This window comes from Lygodium microphyllum, chromosome 5, assembly GCF_053477565.2.
Source record: "Lygodium microphyllum isolate KBCC chromosome 5, Lygodium_microphyllum_v1.1.10, whole genome shotgun sequence".
Lineage (NCBI taxonomy): Eukaryota > Viridiplantae > Streptophyta > Polypodiopsida > Schizaeales > Lygodiaceae > Lygodium > Lygodium microphyllum.
In genome coordinates this window covers 133,011,183-133,031,358 of record NC_141139.1, presented here as the reverse complement: position 1 = coordinate 133,031,358, position 20,176 = coordinate 133,011,183, and the positions used below count along the sequence as shown (strand labels likewise).

General features: G+C 43.3%; 1 protein-coding gene and 2 non-coding genes across 8 annotated transcripts in view; 2 read left to right on the top strand and 1 right to left on the bottom strand.

The window, feature by feature from the left end:
- Positions 1 to 1,057: 1,057 nt before the first annotated feature.
- Positions 1,058 to 1,201, top strand: LOC148036426 (U4 spliceosomal RNA). Its single transcript, XR_015691052.1, has one exon. It is a non-coding gene; the product is annotated as a U4 spliceosomal RNA (small nuclear RNA).
- Positions 1,202 to 1,608: 407 nt separating this feature from the next.
- TRNAS-GCU (transfer RNA serine (anticodon GCU)) lies at positions 1,609 to 1,690 on the top strand. Its single transcript has one exon. It is a non-coding gene; the product is annotated as a tRNA-Ser (tRNA).
- A 1,513-nt stretch (positions 1,691 to 3,203) lies between these two features.
- LOC148036424 (protein LPA3-like) overlaps positions 3,204 to 20,176 on the bottom strand; it is a 106,771-nt gene continuing 89,798 nt past the window's right edge. For 2 of the 6 annotated variants that reach the window (XM_087678409.1, XM_087678408.1), the window contains exon 9: positions 5,445 to 6,146. In XM_087678409.1, coding sequence (XP_087534535.1) covers positions 5,885 to 6,146 — 262 coding nt within the window. In that variant the 3' untranslated portion in view covers positions 5,445 to 5,884. Of the gene's footprint in view, positions 5,342 to 5,442; positions 6,147 to 20,176 lie in introns of those variants that run through there. The other 4 variants (XM_087678404.1, XM_087678403.1, XM_087678401.1 and 1 more) reach the window with 4 other exon arrangements.

The window sequence follows — 20,176 nt, the reverse complement described above, 5'->3', positions numbered from 1 at the left end:
TAACGTTTTGACATTATCTTGTAGTTTCCTAGTATGGTTATGGTTCATTGTGTGTAATCTTAGGATGGCTTAGGTGATTGCCATGCGTCCCTCACGGGTTATGACCTATAGTCCAAAGAGTTCTAGATGATGGAATCATCGTAATGCACATAATCTATTGGCCCTTCACGGGTTATGAGCTACACTCCAAAGAGTTTCGGATGATGGAATCATCAAGCGCTATATGTGTTTGTTATAATGCATATAATATATTGGCCCTTTCTCTTGTTCTCGCAAACACAGCTTATGGTCCTCCATCCACTTGTTTGGGTGAAGGCCATCAAGAATAGTATGCAAAGCTTTTTGTATTCCAACCAAGGACTGTGAGGGCAGTTTGAAGCATTAAGCTACTTACGTTGCTAGATTATCATGTAGCCACATATGCACGAATTTCAGAGTGATACAAGGGAAATCAAAGCAAGTTGGGATGTGCATGACGATGATTTTGTAATCTACTTGAGGGGAGTTTCTAAAGGTGTTTCATGTTGTGACTCACAAGTCACCAGTGCAGCAATATTTATAGAGCTTGTCAAGATGGTATATATAGTGGCACTTGTTGATGACAACAACTATTCCACTTATCGAGCTAGGGAACAATGCAAATCTATCCATCCCAAGTCGGGCAAGGTTGAGTGAAATCATCTCTGACGAGGCATATTGGTGGCTTTGATTACAATGAACCTCCCCTAACTTGCTATTTTCAACTCCTTTATGAAGATTGAGTGAAATCATCTCTATGAGGCAAACCGGTGGCTTTGATTGCAATAAACTTTCCTTAACTTGCTATTTTCAACCCCTTTATGAAGGCATGGGTAATCAATCCAAGGGAAGTAGATATTGCAAGGCCATAGCAATACCTCGCCTCCAAACACAGCAATAGAGATACACGATCCCTGCGTCGGGGAACCAATCGCCAATCTGCGGTGGAGGACGCACGCAAAGAACATCCCATAAGCAAAGCTATGCGCATCGACGAAGAATAGGATTTATAAAGTGTGAGCTGCTGGCTGATACAATTATCTTTGCGCTTGGGGCAATGACGTAGTTAGTGAGGGTATACCGAGACGCGTCAATTGCTGGTTGAAAACTATTTCCAAACCCCCTCCACGTCCGTCCCTTCACGGGGCGCGTGGAGAATTTTTGGAAGGCTAGACTGACCAGTCGGGCCTTACAATCATGAAACTCGAAACTGAGTTCTAGGATACAGCTGCCTTCGGAAGCGCTACCGTCGGACGTACAAGAATTCTGGCCATCCACATTCTAAGAGGACTTACAATTGAACTTTTACCATCAACAAGTCACATGTTGTGTGTGGGCAACGTCGATAACGTATTTTGCAAAGCGCGGTAAATGCACGTCACGCATGTCTGAAATTATTTCCTCGGCTAACACAGATCGTTCGGAAACGGATATGCGATGGGACTCGGGAGAGGCTGCTGAGATCTTTATGTAAAATGCGTTATGCTTCACGCTCTGATGACCGTCGCTAGCTTGCGGTTTTAAATATCTAAAAGGCGAGTCCTAAGAATTGCAACATGTAGAATCTGTGTGCATGTCGTATATCGTCGGGTCGCTTTGGCCGAGTGGTTAAGGCGTGTGCCTGCTAAGTACATGGGCTCTGCCCGCGAGAGTTCGAATCTCTCAGGCGACGCGAACCCCGTCTCCCTTTCTTTTCCGGGCCTGTGATTTTGAATCGTCCTGCGTTACAGTATGCAAACTCTCTTGTTTTTCGGCTTCTGGTTTCCGCAGTGTGCAGCCCCATCGTGTGTTTTCTTTTCGATGCTCTCTTTGGATCGCTTTTGTTCACAAATACGATCCATGGTTTAATTGCATCGATGCCTCTTTGGATCGCTTTTGTTCACAAATACGATCCATGGTTTAATTGCATCGATGCAGTTCACTACTAGAAGGGAAAATACTGCATGTGGAAATGTTGAAACTTACAAGTGCAATGAAAACATATATGCATGCACATTTGCTCACAGATGACTCGTGTTGTGCTACCACAGCAATGATGTGGATAGGGCGTGCAATGGAATAAAAGACCTATGGAAATGATGTAACTCACACACCTCGTTTCACTTTGGTAAGGGATGCTTCGGAAAATATACATCTACTGTGGTTAAACATGAGCGTACATGGCGCAACCTTTGATAGCAGAAATTTGATTTTGTTGGCCTTTGCCTTTGCCATGATCTTGTACACCACATTGAGCATCGTGAGAGGCCTCCATTGCATGAGCTTCTTCCTCTCAATAGACTTGGGTATCAACTTAATCAATCCCTGACTTGGGTATCAATTTAATCAATCCCTTGTTTAACTCTCAGTCTAGGAAAGAGCCTTGAATCTTGATTGTATTCAACAGGTTGTGTAGGTTGTTGTTAGAGCATAACTCCCAGAGTGCTTGAAATAACCCCACTGGGATGCCATCATGCCGAGTGACTTCCTAGTCTTCATTATTAAAGTAACAATAAAAGGAATATTAGCCATTTAAGGTTAGCATAGCATTGCATAATGGTGTTATCATTTATTATTTTGGGCTGAAGGCCTCCACTTGAGACATCGATGATGAATAGAAACATCATTCGGACACAACCTAAGATATAAATTCCTGCACCTCTCACCTTGGGCTTTCGACTATATATGCCCTCATCAGCTTTACCATGCTCTTTTGCCAGCTCTGTTATCTCATCTACATGCTTAACCCAATGTCTAATTAAGTCCTCCTCACAACTAGAGTTTGCTCTCCGAGCCTTGAAAATGACGAGTTGAACTGAAGGAGTCGAGGCCGCTACTTGCATATTCCCGTGGGATTCTTGGGATGTAGAGGATCTGAACATGGTTTTAGGATGTAGCCGCTAGCGTCCATCTAGTACCCTCATCGTATTGTCTGGAGAGGCCCACCATCCGCCACGATTTCAATACAATCATCAAGTCGAGGCCACTCTCCATGTGGAGCCTGATTCCTTTATAATGCCATGTGAAGGGGAGGGCTTCCCCATGATTGAAAGCCAAATTTGCTATGTTAACAAGATCATATATGTCGAGAAGGCTATCCCACCACTCTCTTTCTTTGCATGGGCATGTTTCCTCTCCCATGTGATTTGCTCGAATCCGTTAGTGTAAACTTTGGGATTAAATGTAATGGTGAGAGCCATATCAAGCTCCTAGATGAGGAGTTTACATACACCAACCAACTCATGATGGAAGATTGCCGTACACATTCTGGGTGGGTGTAGGTCCCGGGGATAGGGTGCTAGCTAGAGATGTTACGATGCCACAAAATAGTAGAAGGTGGGTAATGTTGGTGTGACTGGTACAAGAAGCTATAGGATGTGATAATAAAATACATGCAATATGCCTTGTAGACATGAAAGGAACAGGAAACTATAGAAAGACCTTGGGTGTGTTTGAGGACTAATCAACACATGTTTTCACTCCCTCCTCCTTGTGTTTTAGCTCCTGTTGCCCTTGTGGCAACCCAAAAACAAGCGAGAGATCCATAGTTGGCAGAATGAGATCTTATTGCTATCAATCAATAAGTTGCAATTGCTTGTTCTCACATCGAAGTTTCCCCTCACATTATGTAAATATTATAAAGCTCATAGTATATGGACTAGAAGGGTAAGGGTATGGCAAAACAAAAATTTCCTTCTCTCTCTTCAATGAGTTATCCATTTTGTATCCATGGGTGTCCAAGCGGTAGGTCATAGTCTACCTCCTTCATGACTATGAAGGTGAGAGAGAATTCGATACTTGCTATCTTGACTGGCCAATCCTTCAGCACACGTAAAGGGCATACTTAAGAACCATCGGTAATGGTCAGATTAATCAGAGGGTTTCCCCAAACCTTGCTACATATGGAGACCTGATTCTCGTCTAGCTGCTGTACACTTCAAAATGTAGGACATTTCGGTGGAAGACCTGATTGATAAATGAATGAATGAACTTCTAGTGTTCCTTTCCAAGGTAGGGTAGAGGGGCCGATAGAACTTTTACCCTCTCGGAAAATAAAATCTCTCTGCTTGATCTTCCCGCTTTCTGCTGCTGCAACGAGGATCACTCACTCGGACGAAGGGAATGTGCAAATCTATCAACTTATAATAGCACACACATGCATGCTTTGTAATAAAAAGGAGTGACGGGATCGAGTGTCGAAGAGCCAGAAGAAGGACAAAAATCTGTGCCCCTCCTCAAATTCAACAAGGATGCTTCCCTGTCTTTTTTTTCCTCCTCTCAGAATCACGCTTGTATTGCTGGCAAATTCTGTGGTATAAACTCTTTCATCACCTGATGGAGGGTCCGCATAGTATTGAAATGTATAGACAACTTTTGTTTAGGGCATATTGAGCAATCACCAATCATGAGTTTTCTTCCTCCCTTTGTGAGAAGCGTGGCTACCTAACAATATCGCAGGTGATGATGTACATAAACAAGTCTCGTATCGAAAGGTAAGGGGGTATGCTTAGTCTCATTCTCTGGCCCTGATACACTTCATAGATCCAGAACTCTCGGGAGGGACCTCAAAAGTATTCTAGATGTAGAGGTCTGGGTTGATGAGTCTGTCTGAGCTGCTGAGCTTTGTCAAGAGTTGACATCTGGTGTTTGTAATGCTCACTGTGTCCTGATTGGTGACAGGTGTGTCTGCTCGTGATGCTGACTGAAATCCTTCATTGTATCTAACACCATCAACTTACCGAAGTAGTCTTTGATCAGTTTCTATAGGGATGATTATCCTGATGAGTGCACTGTCTGGATCAGTCCATGGCTAGTGTTGGCTATCAAGGCAAAGATATCCTAGGCATCCGATTTGTGTCACCCAACCCCTCTTTAGATGTGTATGTGTGCACATGTGCACGTGTGCATCCACATGTGCCCCCAAAAGTTGCTTTTTTGAATCATGATTTAATTTGTATTACATAAACTTCGCTTCTGTTGGAACCGATGGCTCCTGAACTGTGACTGAGGCTATTCGAAGTGCAGACTTCAAACCAGCATTGTTACCTCTATTTCACCAGATCACACATGGATATAGTCTTCCAATATTATGTGCCAAAATGGAGTTGGAAATTATCGTTAATGCTTTCATACATAGAAATTTTGCTCCAAAACAATGGGCCAGCTACCTAAAGCCTCTTTACAAAACATATCTACCAGATGATGCCGATAGAAAAACAGGTCTTATGCCCTCGGCAAAATCTCGAGAGCCACTTCTTTTAATGATGGCATTGTATCTCGTTCCAGTATGCAGATGTATTCTTCATTTAGCTTCCTTAAGATTTTCCAAGGACCTGGATAAGATCTGCTCGGAAGATATAAAAAGGTTAAGAACACTACGAAAAACCATACTTAATGCTTCAAGCTTAGTGATCTCTCTCTCTCTCTCTCTCTCTCTCTCTCTCTCTCTCTCTCTCTCTCATGCAGCTGCCATGACATGAATGCTGGACTAGTTGCCCTTAACGGCCATGACATGAATGCTGCTGGACTAGTTGCCCTTAACGGCCATGATGCTTGCCTGAGGGTCCTGGTGCTAATGAATGCATGGCTCATGTGACTGGATGCTTCTTGGGTGTATGGTAAGAACTGGATGCTTGTAATACTGCAAGGCTGTTGATGTGGATGTAACTAGATACTGCTGTTGTCACAGGAAAACAATCCCCTGGAAATGCAGTTGCAGTGATGCTCTGATTGCACAGACTTTTGTGAATTCTCTGGTTGCACACTGATAAATCATGAATTTAATGCAGTCTCGCGCCGATCCAGTAGTGATTTTTCATTAGTACAGCTTGACATTGAATATTCTAGTTGCAACAATGTGATACTCTGTAGATTGAATGCTCTGTTCTCAGGTAACGCAGTTGTGATGCTGGTATGACACTTCTGCAGTTACAGTCGTGCATGTTGACAGGACCACTGCTGTGAAATCCTCAATAGTAATACACCTGTGAATGCAGTGAGTGAATACAGTTGAAGACAATGTGAAATCTGCTGTCACGGTAAATGCAGCCCTGAACATTTCTGCATGGAACAGTGAATGCAGTAATGAATTTTTAAGGCAAATGCGACTGCAAGAGTGAATGCAGCAGCGAACCAGAGTTATCTCATACCTGCACACAATTCATGATTGAACAGCGAATGCATCCGACCGTTAGAGTTTTATACCTTGGTTGTATACATAACTGTATTTATGTACTTAGTTACTCTCTACAGGGTTTTTGTACTTCGTATTTTAAATAAGAGGGATTTTCTCCGAGGTGTTGTTAATAGAAATTTCTTTTCTTTGAAGAAAAAAGAGTTGTTTTATACCTGCATTGAACATAGTGCAGTGCACAGATGGGCAAAAAGAAGAAATAACAAATATCTGTGCAAAAAGAAGAAATAACAAACAAATGATAGCTATGGCGAGTGCATTTAAATAAGAAATAGCAAACAAACAAACAAATGATAGCCCTGAACATTTAAAGAAAAAAATATTGCAATATTTACAAAGACACATTATTGTAGAGGCAGAGTCAGCATACTGCCCATAGCCACCCACAGCAGCTGGAGGAAGTAGAAGATCAGGAGGGATAGCAGTTCTATACAGGGATAGCCTTAGAGATACGACCCAGGTGGTACATAGAGATACAGATACACGATACATGTGGATAAGGGTGAGATCATATAGACCTCAAGATGTGTATATTGAGTACTCATAGACCTCAACACATGTATATTGGGGTATGCCTTTGCATGAAGACATGGGATTTGCGGCACTAGGAGACATTTTACTGGCGGGGAGTTTTAATGCATGGACTCTGTAGAGAACTCACAGTTGGCTTGTTGGCCCGGTTCAGATTCACTGACTTGCTAGGACAAACAGGGCGGGGGCCAGTACAATGGACTACATCATGGCTTCTCTCAATCTACCGCAGAACGTTCAAGAGTGCACCATCTCAGATAGACCTATTGGACTAGCAGCAGAACATGCATACTTGGCTTTCAGTATGACTTGTACTTACACAAGAGATGCCATGCACGTTTCTCTCTCAACGCCCAAAATCTCACGTCGCCAGAGTACATCCAGAATATATGGAATATGACAGGCTGTCGACTCTTGATCCAGATGCATCACTTGAGATTTAGCAGACATTATACATGACGCAACAGCCTATGCATTTCCCTCGTACGAATAATATGCAAAGAGACCGCCCACGCCACTCCAACTCCCCAAGATAGTCGATATAATGATGAATACCGTAACATGTAAAACAGATTGCAGCGAGAGAGTGCACTTGGTCACACCACACACAAACAAGCAAAAACGCTTTTCCAGGTGTGCATGCCAGAAACAACACCTTGAGCGAAAGTACTACACAGCACGCAACTTGGGGCAACTCCCGATACCATTTCCCCCCTGGGGAGGGGAAAACGCTTCAAGAAACACGAATGGAGTCCCATCTGGGCATGCCACTGGTCCCCTCCCTGTTTGGAGGGGTAGTGCCAACTCTTCCTCCCGTCTTGCCCCAGTTTGGGACGATCTCGGTCCCCATCATGCAGCAAACCCCCCCGCGCCCCCCCATTGGATTCTATCATGAACCCAGAATGGCGGGTTCATTGCAAAGATCCTTCGTCAATATAGTTGGAAATCCCCTATTCAATGGACTGTCGACACAATACTTGAGTAATGGAGCTCAACATTGATGGAGGCCGATGGGGAATGGGAACTCGAACAACCCACAATGGAGGCATTGATGAGCAACTGATAGGAGGCAGCGCTGGAGGCGCCAATGGCCAAAGGGAGGATTTGAAAGAAGCTGCGGGGCCTAACAATGAATCGGTTGGTTAAAATCAGTAGAGTCTTAACGAAGCCAACATCCACCTGGAAAAGGCCAACAAGATGCCCAACCTGACGCTGTCCCGGCCATCAAAGCGCCCCAATAAGGAAGTCAGCCAGAAAATTCTATTGCAAGCCCCCCCCCCAGATAACAAATTTCCCCTTTCCGTGCCCGCTGCTGAGCTTAGGAATTATAATATTTCCTATCAAACTAGAGCCCTTATTGGTCTATGTCATGGGCCTCGCCCTCCGGTTGAAGTTCTAAGGTCTTGGATTAAAAACAACTGGGAATCACTGGGGTGCAAACTGATTAACATGCATTATCTTCCCATTAATTACTTCTTCTTCCTATTTGAGACTGAGCAAGCGGCCCTGACTCTATTGAGCTATGGCCAATGGATGCTTAGAAGCTCACCATTGTCCTTGCTCAAATGGACACCGGAGTTTGACCCAACGGGCCCCAAACTGACATGTGTACCCGTGTGGGTAGAATTCCCGAATTTGCCCCTAAATTTGTACCCATTCCTTAAAATGTTTGCTGCCCCCAATGTAAGGCTACTTGGACAAAGACCTTATACTAATATAAATCCGAGATGGCATCCTCAATTACTTATTGAGGTAGACATCGGCAAAAAGCTGATAGAGTCCTTGCTGATCTCAGATTCCAAAGATCACTTTATCAAAGAACAGCCAGTAATTTACAAAAATCTCCCCAATGCATGTTTTAAATTTCTAAAAATAGGATATTTTATCAGAAATTGCCCTGAATGGAAAAACTAAAGACTCCACTGATTCCAAATAGGGCACCCAGTCCCCCTCCTAAATCTGAGAATTCCCCAAACGATGGGTTTCAGCAGGTTAACAGGAAGGGGAATAACAAAAATAAAGGTGAGTCAACCCGGAAACATAACAACAAAACTAACAAGGGTAAAAACAATAATAGATTTGCAGCATTGCTAATGAACCTAGAGGAAGGGATCAATGTAGGTAATAGTAAAGGGGGAACTAGCAAAGTCAATGAACACAACACCTCGGAGTCTAACAATGATGAGATCATTGTAGAAGAAACACAACTAGTTAAAAAAGATGAAGAAAACAAACCAGCAGAAAACCTTAACATTGACCTTAATGAACAAAATGAAGATATTGAGTTCACTCAAGCTGAGGAGGAGGAACTTCTAGGAGGATATACCACACCTAACAGTCCTCACTCAGATAGCCCTAAAAAGGGGGCCAGCAACTCTCAGCAAACAAAAAGAATATTCTCCAAAGTAGGACAGAGTGAAAGTAACCCATTTGGGCAGGGCCAAGGCTCCCAGAAGATGGGCAAGCCAAAAAAAAAAAACTAGTAATTAAATGAATAAGATTTCCATAATTTTGTACAACACCTAAGGTCTGGTTGACCCTAAAAGGGCAATCACTATTAGGGAGTAGCTGAAAAAGGATGCCAATTTCCCTGAGGTAATATGCACAGAATATTTACTAATTAAGAATTTAAACCTTATATCACAAGATTACATACGGCGTTACACCAAACACAATAATAGACGAGGGGGTGCTTGCATTGGGTTCTCCAGTAAGATCAAAGAGCTAATGACTAATATCACAATAGATAAAGATAACAGTTGGGTAGCTGCTCACTTTAAAAGCATAGATGAGTTTGCAATTGTTTCCTTCTATGCCCCTAGCAACTCCTTTGAAAGAGGAAAAGCTTGGGATTCTTTGCAGGTACTACAATGCCCCATTATACTTGTTGGGGATTATAATATGGTTGAAACAATGAAGGACAGGTGTATGGGAAAAGGCCAATGCATTGCAGATACAAAAAACAATAAATGGCTGATAACTAAGTCCTTCCATGGACTTGTAGACATAAGTGAAAATTTTGGGGTTCTCATGGTCTAACAATCAAGTGGATTCAAATCTTAGGAAGGCAAGACTAGATCGGTTTTATATTTCAGAAGGCATGTTAGCATATTTTTTTAATGTTAAGTGTATGCACACAAGTACTTAAGGCAGGCTGGTTTCACACTAACCCTAGAATATTCAGACATAAGGAGATTAGCAATGCCATTCAAACTACATGGAGTAGATCCTTCCAAATTGTCATCTTGAAACCAGCCTTTCTCCTTGGATAGGGTGGTAAATAACTTGATTAAGCACTAATCACAGCAAGCATAAAATTCACGTAAACTGAAAATGCACACTTTACCACTTTAATCTTGGACATTGGACACCCTGTTGGCCCCAAAAATGGTACTCCTTGTGGTATTTTTTAATCTTATATTGCAAATAGAAGGAGTACAGCTGAGATCCTTTGATCTCTGCTAATCTAAGTGCCTCTTGCTGTCAAAACTGACCGACAAGCCTCCAAACCAATTAACTCCTTGGTCTGCTTCGGGATTGGACTTCACCCAGCTCCTTGAAAGACAAATTCAGCCCCAAATCAGATATTGGGTGGCTCGTGAAGGGGAGAGAGTGCGCAATGGAGTGCGAGATAGAGACGTGAGCAGCAGAGTTGAGAGTTAGAGGGAGTGAACACAGAGATAGGTGTATCGCATTGTGATGGTACACAAAGAATGAAAGAATGTATTTATATGTTAGGGTACAATAAGGGTGTGTTCATAGCCGTATGACTATATATGCGGAGACAAAGGGACTTTACACCCAACAACCTCCCACTTAAAGGCCTGAAGTGGTACCTTTAAGCTAACCAACTCCCACTAAACAAATGTAATACTCATGCTAAGCCTTTGCAAGACACTTAGTGAGAACATCTGCAAGGTTATCTTGAATTTTGACCTTAGTCAGTGTGCCAAGACCATCATCCAAGACCTGTCGAATGAAGTGGTACTAAACATCTGCGTGTTTGGTACGTGCATAAAACATGGCATTCTTAGCCAGACATACTGCACTCTAGCTATAGCAACCAAGCACTGGAGTACGTGAAGAAAGACCAAAATCCTTGACCAGACGGCCAAGCCAAATAGCTTCCTTAGAAGCTTCTGTGGACATATATTCAACTTTTGTGATACTCAGTGCCACAACTTTTTGCAATCTTGAACACCAAGAGATAGCCCCACCAGCCAAATAGTTTCCTTAGAAGCTTATGTGGCTGAAATATATTCAACTTTTGTAGTACTCAGTGCCACAATTTTCTACAATCTTGAACACCAAGAGATAACCCCACCAGCCAAAGTAAAAACATACCCACTAGTAGATTTCCTAGTGTCAAGATCTCCTGGCATGTCCGAATCACAAAATCCATGCAACTCTAGTGTATCCTTTCCATAGCATATACACCTTCTTGTGTACCTTTCAAGTATCTGAAGATACATTTCATTGCTTCCCAATGTGGCTTGCCAGGGTTAGACATGAATCTACTAACAACTCCCACTGCACGAGCAATGTCAAGGCGAGTTGCAACCATGGTATACTTCAAAGATCCACAAGCTGATGTATAAGGTATACCCTTCATGGCACTAGCAGCTGCATCATCCTTAGGGCAATCAGCTTTGCTAAGCTTTGTATGTGGCGGTAAAGGCACACCAAGAGGCTTAGCATCAGCCATATTAAACTTGTCAAGTACTTTGCTGATGTACTTGTCCTATGAGAGAAACAACAAATGTTGCTCTCTATCTCTTTTAATGCGCATGCCCAAAATGTGTTCAACTACCTCAAATCTTTCATGGAGGAGGCTGAACTCAGCTGCCTTTTAAGAGCATTCAAAGTACTCTTATGCTGTCCTGCAATTAGCATGTCATCCACATATAAGACCAGCACAATACGGCTTCCATCATCAGCCTTTTTAGTGTATAAGCAGTGATCTGCATGACTGCCTTTAAATCCATGGTTGAGCATAAAGATATCAAATTTTTTGTACCATTGTCTAGGGGCTTGTTTCAGCCCATATAAGCTACGTTTCAGCTTATAAACCAAATGCTCTTTTTGTGGAATATCAAATCCTTCTGGCTGCTTCATGTACAGCACTTCATTCAAGTCACCATGAAGAAAAGCAGTCTTCACATCCATCTGATCCAACTCTAAATCCAAGGATGCAGTGAGAGCAAACAAAATACAAAGCGTAGTCATCTTCACCACTGGTTAAAAGACCTCCTGGAAGTCTTCTGTGTATAGCCCTTAGCAACCAGCCGTGCCTTATACTTGGGCTTCTCATCAATACATTTCACTTTGTAAACCCATTTATTAGGAATAGCTTTCCTATCATTGGGCAAAGGTACAAGCTCCCATAGAGACTTCATCTCTTCATGCATAGCAAGCTCCCACTTTCTCTTGTTTTCACATGACTGTGCCTCTTTAAATGTCTGAGACTCACCCTCATCAGTTATCAAAACGCAATCCAAAGATGGCTAAAACCTCTGTGGCTGTCTTCTGACACGTGTAGACCTTTTTACCCAATGATCTATATTATCAAGCAGTGAGCCTACATCCTAAGGAATGTGCACACCATCACCAGGTGGTTGATTTTCAGCATTTTCTTGCTGCTATAATCTGTTTTCAGCATGTTCTTCTTGCTGTCCTATATCATCCTGTGCATCTACGTACTGTCCATGATCTTCTGGCTGTAGCACAATAGGTTGCTGCTCATTTTCAGCATCAAAAGGGATAGAACTTTCAGCTAATGGCTGCTGAATGGTTGGCTGTTCATGCTGAAATTTGACATTCTTTTTGTCAAGATCACCATGTGCAGCATTTTTCAGCAACTTTGCCTCATTAAATACTACGTCTCGGCTGTGTACTATCTTCCTGCCCTGAGGAAGCCAAACTCTATAACCCATCTCTCCCTCATCTCCATATCCCATGAATATGCCCTTGATGGATTTCATGTCTAGTTTGGTCCTCTGTTCTATAGGTACATGTACAAAGGCATCACAACCAAAGACACGCAAATGGTCATATGAAGCAGGTTTGCTAGGCCAAACCTCTTCAGGAATGTCATTTTCCAATGCACGATTGGGAGAGCAATTGCATACATGAATTGCAGTTTTAAGAGCCTCTCCCCAAAACTGCTATGGGAGATTAACTGTGGACAGCATGCATTTGACTCTCTCACAAAGTATGCGATCATATCTTTCAGCCACGCCATTTGATGTAGGATTATAAGGGGATGTCAACTCCCTCTTAGTGCCATGCATCTCACAAAACTTGTTAAATTCATTTGAGACATACTCAATCCCATTATCTGTTCTTATGGCTTTCAACTTATGCCCTTTCTGTATGATAACAAAAGCATGAAACTTTTTAAAAGCATCCAACATTTCCTTTTTGCTCTTAAGTACATACACCCATGACTTTCTACTGAAATCGTCAATGAAAGTAACAAAGTAGTGTGCACCCCCATACGAATTAACAGGCATAGTGCATACATAAGAGTGTACTAAGTCAAGAGCATTAGACTTCTTAACGACACCAGAGTAATAAGAAGACTTCACATGTTTTCCATATAAGCAATCATTATAAAATTCGAGACCACAGCCTTTTACATCAAATCTCCCTAAAGAGGAGAGAACTTGAAGGCCTTTCTAGCTCATATGACCAAGTCTTTTGTGCCAAAGCTCCATCTGTGAATGGACTTTAGCCACAACCAAGAACTTGCCAAGTAATGCTTTACAATCCAAGTAATATAAAGTCCCCTTTTTGCTGCCGTTAACAATCAGCATAGAGCCCTTATGGACCTTCCAACATCCACCACCAAAGGTAGTAAAATAACCTCTAGCATCAAGCTGCCCAACTGATAGTAGACTTTTCTTTATGCTAGGTACAAATCTGACATCCTGCAAAATCAGCTCTTGGCCATTTTCAAGGGCCAAGTAAATAGAGCCAACACCCTCTATCTCACATGCATAGTTATTATCCAAGTAAACCTTGCCTAGGTAACCTGCAGTGTATTCAGAAAATGACTCCAAAGAGGGGGTAACATGAAAAGAGGCACCACTATCCACTATCCATGATTGTGACAGCCCATCATGAGTTGAAAGTAAAGCATCATTTACATCCTTTTTGGTGATGTGCATATCACCTATTGCTGCCATAACATTTACATCAGTGCATGAGGCTGCAACAAGTACCTCTTCAATGTCAGGAAGCTCTTCAATAACCACACTAGATGCAACATTTGCCTTTGCAACTTCTTTTCAGGAAGAGCTGTCATCATCTTTCTTATCATCCTTCTTTTTCTTGCCTTGCTATTTCTTTCTTTCTTGCTCTTTCTTGAAGTACCGGCAATCAGGCTTTTTATGCCCTTTACGCCCACACTGATAGCATGTGACATCTTGTTGTTTGCCCTTGCTTTTGCTTCTGCTTTTGCCTTTACTGGTTGCATTACCCCTCTTTTCAGACCTGTCTCTTATATGGTAAGTTGAGCCACTGCTTTCACCACGAGACTTTTGTGAGATGGAAGGATCGAGGTGCAGTCGGGATTCAGTAGACAGTGTGAGAGTGAGAGACAGAGTTGAAGCACGACACCCAAGAGAATAGACTGAATGAGTGTAACTAGAAAGTACAAAGTACAACCCTTAAACCTTAGGGTTGTAGGGGGTGTTCACACCCGACACACACTAAGTGCCCAAATGTGTGTAACATAAGCACATAAGTACATATGACAATAAGACCATAAGTTTGGGGGAAAAAACCTCTCCTACCGAGAGTAAAAAGTGCCCCAGTGTCCTACTGATCACCGACACTCCCATATGAGCGTAGGCGTAAGTGAGGTGTGAGTCAAATACCCAACAAATCCCCCTGGAGTGAAGAGTGATCAAGAGTACAAGGATCATCCGCCACCAAAAGATATCAAATTTAAAGCATCGCGAAATGCTTCAAATTTGTCACGAGGAAGAGCTTTGGTGAAGATGTCTGCCACATTACTGGTGGTAGGACAATAGACAAGGCTGATATCACCTGCATGTAGTCTCTCTCTAACAAAGTGATAATGAATCTCAATGTGTTTCGTGCGAGCATAAAACACTGGGTTCCGTACCACTGCAATGGCACTCTGACTGTCAGTGAACAAAGGAGTAGGCTCAGTAACAGATACATCCAAATCAGCTAGCAAGCGTCTAAGCCATACGCATTCAACTATGGTAGTGAAAGCTGCCTTGTATTTAGCTTCACATGACGATGTGGCAACAGTGGATTGTTTCTTGCTAAGCCAAGAAATGCAAGAAGAGCCAAGAAAGAAACAATTGCCACTAGTGGAGTGACGTGTATCATAATCACCAGCCCAATCAGAATCACTGTAAGCATGTAACTGTAGTGGCCCCCCCTTGGCATAAAGCAACCCAAGAGAACGAGTACCCTGCAAGTAGCGAAAAACACGCTTGACAGCTTGCCAATGTGACATACGTGGCTGATGCATATACCTGCTCAAAGCTGAAACTGCAAATTGTATGTCCGGCCTAGTATTGCATAGATAGATAAGACATCCAACTGCACGAGCATATGTATGTATATCAAACAAATCACTGTCATCATGTAATGACAGTTTCAGTCTAGGTTCCATGGGAGTACAAACTGGCTTGCAATCCTGTAAGCCAAACTTCTCAAGAAGGTGCCCAATGTACCTTGACTGTGATAGCCCAATACCTCGAGCAATGTATGAACTAGATGCCCAAGTAGTAATGCAAAACTCCCAAGTCAGACATGTCAAAAGTTTGCTGCAAATTTTGTTTGAATGCTGAAATCTGATCAGCATGTGTTCCAGTAAGCAAAAGGTCATCAACATAAAGACATATAATCAGCATAGATCCCCCTTCTTTACATACGTAAAGGGTAGAATCAGATGAGCTGTTTAGAAACCCCTGACCAAGCAAGAAAGCATCTATTTTTGCATACCAAGCTCTAGGAGCTTGTTTCAAACCATATAGTGCCTTTTTAAGCTTGCATACTAAATGTTCTGAGCCTTCAACTGCAAAACCAATGGGCTGCTGTACATAAACTTCCTCCTGAAGTTCCCCATGTAAAAATGCAGTCTTGATATCTAGCTGATGCACTATCCAACCATAATGTGCAGCCAAAGCAATCATAGACCTGATGGTCGTCATACGGGAAGTAGGAGCAAATGTCTCCTCATAATCAATGCCCTTTTTCTGTGGGTAGCCTTTAGCTACCAGCCGTGCCTTGTATTTATCAATGGATCCATCTGCTTTTCTTTTCAGTTTGTAGACCCATTTCGTTCCAATGGCTTTCTTCCCAAATGGCAAGGACACTAAATCCCAAGTTTGATTCTTAGTAATAGAATCTAATTCAGCTTGCATAGCTGCCATCCAATGCACACTGTGTTGTGCATCCTCATAACATTCAGGCTCTTCATTATCAAGAGTACTTGCTGCCATAATAAACTCCATGGTATGTGCTGAATCATGCAAACGAGTTTGCCTTCTAGTACGACCAGCCATGGGTGCATCCAAAGGACTATCTTGCATAGTCTGCAAATACCATCTAGGTAGCTGTCTAGCATCCTGACTGTGTGCAAGCTCTTGCTGAATTTCAGTTTCAGCATGATGCTGAATATTCCGATCAGCCAATGGCTGAATTTCTGCACTTTCCATAGGAGCAGCAGGCTGAACATTAGGTTCATTTTCTGAACCTCCAGCTGAATCACCAAAAGTAATGGGCAGCAGCCCTTCAAAAACATCATGGGCAGCCTGATATGTATCCAAACCAGCCAAGGATAATTCTGATTTTTCATCAAAAACAACATCCCTGCTGACAAAAACCTTCTTTGTAACGGGATCATAGAGTCTGTAGCCTTTGCTCTCATTGCTATATCCCATAAAAATGCACTTAACAACCTTGTTGTCCAATTTTTTTCTAAGTACCTGTGGAATATGAGCATAGGCAAGACACCCAAAGGTACGAAAGTGACCAACAGAAGGTTTACGGCTGTTCCAAGCCTCAAAAGGTGTGATGGTCTTCAAGGCTTTGGTAGGGGATCTGTTCAAAATATGGCAAGCACACATGACTGCTTCCATCCAAAAACTATGAGGCAAGCTCTTTGCCTTCAGCATACATCTGGCCATCTCCATGAGTGACCGATTCTTCCTCTCTGCTACCCCATTCTGCTGTGGAGTATAAGCTGCAGTATACTGATGGACTATGCCCTTCTGTTGCAAAAAAGAATTCAGCATAGAGGACATATATTCCCCCCCTCCGTCCGAACGGAGAGTCTTAATCTTGCATCCAGATTGGTTTTCAACAAGTGCACTGAAAGCCAAAAATGCATCATACACTTCTGACTTCTTTTTCAAACAGTAGACCCAGCAAAAACGTGTAAAGTCATCAATGAATGTCACAAAATAATAACAACCGCCCAATGACATGGTCTGCATAGGCCCACAAACATCTGAATGCACCAACTGCAATCTAGTTGTTGCTCTGAAAGCAACATCACGAGGAAAAGAGAACCGATGCATTTTCTCCAAAATGCATCCCTCGCATAAGTGCTCAGGAGGTCTCTCCAAGGGAGGTAAGCCATCCAGTATCTGAGTACGCTGCAAAAGCATCAAGCTGCCAAAGTTTACATGCCCCAAACGAGCATGCCATAACTCCACCTGTATCATAGCAGGAGTAAGAGTGGATGTCAAGTATGCCGACTGATCTACTGAAAGAGCATCCAACTCATATAAACCATGACACAAAGATCCTGTCAAGACTAAAGTCATGCATTCTTTTTCTCTAACCATGCAACGGTCATCATCAAAGGTGACCTGCAAACCACAACGTGCCAAAGAGGAAATAGAAAGCAAATTCTTCTTGATTCCAGGCACAAACAAAGCATCCTGCAGGCGGAGAATTGAGCCATCAATGGCTATGAGCTGAATCTCCCCAATACCACGAACAGGGTATGATGCATTATTGCCACACTGTACTGATTTCCCAACGGGAGGTGCACTAACTGAAGCAAACAAATCTTTGCGAGATGTAATATGTCTAGAAGCACCACTGTCAAAGAACCAAGTGTCAGCATCCTCTGTAGAGCTAAGTGCTCTATCGGCCCAAGAGATGTCATAACTGCAAGTGTAAAAACAATAGTCCCTGTCCACAACAAAGGACGCGGACTCACTAGCAATGGAAGGAGTAGTAGAAACAGACATTCCTGACTCCTTCTTCTTCTCTTTGGCAATGCGTTTCCTGCACTCAGTGATATAGTGGCCGGGCTTCTTACAATAATGACATTTTCCTTTTTTTGCTTGCGTCCCCCCTTGTGTCTGATTCTGCGATGTGCCCGAAGTGCCAGAACTCTGTGGAGCATTTTTCACCTTGCTGTTTTTGCCTTTCTGTCTTGCCACAAAAGCCTGCTCAGAGACTATAGTATCCACACCACTATTTTTCCGTGTTTGCTCCTCCTCTAGAAGCAAACTAACCAGCTGAATAAAAGTGAGTGGGTGCTCAGCAATCCTCATGGTGAGGTTCAATGCAGTATGAAAAGACAAGTACGAAGGAGGTAAGGAATTCAAGGTGGTGGATATCAACTGTGCATCCGAAAAATACTCATCTACATTTATGAGTTGCTCCCTCAAGTCCTGAATCTTATTTAAGTGATCCTGCATAGAATCACCTTCATGCATCTTTAGAGTTTCCAACTCTTTCTTCAAGAAAGAGATCCGAGTCTCATTCTTTCCTGCAAACATATGCTCCAAAGTCAACCATGCATCTCGTGAAGAAGATGCCGAACGGATATGAGGTATGATGGACTGCTGAACTGCCAGAGCAATCAGCGACAAGGCTTGTGCATCATGTGTATCCCAAGCTTTTTGAGCTGCAGTTCTTGGAGGAAGTGGCTGGGGTGGAGTGGGCTGAGGTCCCCGTTGTCCACGAGCGCCATGGGGAGGAGGAGTAACGGGAGCTACAACTCCCGGTCGAGTTTCCTCTCCACTGACATAATCCCATAAATTCTTGGCCACTAATACATTCTTCATCATGAATGACCAAAGTGAATAGTTGTTTCCGTCCAATCTGTCTTCCTTGGATATATACGTAAAGACATCACCTCCCTGATTTGCCATGATGACAAATTTCCAAAGACAAAATGAGCAATGTCAAAGCAGTATGAACTGGAAACCTACAAATTTCCAGAAATTGCAGCAAACACGTTTCTGCAATTAATGTGCAAGGGTGTACTCTGTCAGAAAACTGTCTTTTAATGCACGCTTTCCAAGGTGCAAACAGTGCACTGCAACACTGTTATATCAAAATCCCCAAAATTTTTGCCAAAATTTCTGTCAAAACAATCTTTTTGTGACTGTACCAGCAGTTCAAATGCAACTGTCCCCAAAATACACAAAAGCCCCAAAATTTCTGATGATCCAGTCCAGAAATTTGCATGAAATTTATCCCACACCTGTGTTGTGCTTGCCGCGTATGAACCTCCTCTTCCAGAGCTTTGTTTTGGGCTGAAATTAAAATTTTTTGTTTAAAATGTACCTGACGTGGAGCAGGCTGACGAGCAGAGTGGCAGGTCGCTTGTTAGACGGGCGGGCTGACAGTTGCGAGTAGGCGTTGACTCGTAGGACAATCGCGAGCAGGCGTCGCAAGTGGCTGGTCGTCAAGCGGGCGGCAAGACAGTCGCGAGCTGTGTGGCTGGTCGTCGGGTGGGCGGGCTGGCTGGGGCGGCAGTGCTGACGTGGACTGCAGCAACGAACAGCGCGCTGGCATACGTGGACTGCTGTGACGAACAGCGCATTGGCAGACGTCGGCGCCTGCTGACGAAGTTTGACGATAGGCGGCGTCTGACCCTGTGCGCTGGCGGACGAGCAGGCTAATGCGAGCTGCTGGCGGGTGGAGCTGACGTTGACTCCGTCAGACGGGACGGTGGCTCGCTGTGCTGAGGAAGTGGCGCCTGCAGCTGGCGGACTTGCTGGAGGTAGACTTGCTGGAGGCAAACGTGCTGGAGGCAAGGAGCGCCCTGGCCAACTGGCGACTGCACAGGCAGTTTAGGGAGAACCTGATGGGGACTGGCGAGCAGGATCAGGCGGTGCTGGCGGGCAGACGAGCTATAGGTCGAGTTGCTGAACTGGTCGACTGGGCAGAGCTGGCGGGGGCTGCAGACAGCAGACAGAAGACTGCTCTGATACCAAATGTGAAATGGAAGGATCGAGGTGCAGCCGGGATTCAGTAGACAGTGTGAGAGTGAGAGACAGAGTTGAAGCACGACACCCAAGAGAATAGACTGAATGAGTGTAACCAGAAAGTACAAAGTACAACCCTTAAACCTTAGGGTTGTAGGGGGTGTTCACACCCGACACACACTAAGTGCCCAAATGTGTGTAACATAAGCACATAAGTACATATGACAATAAGACC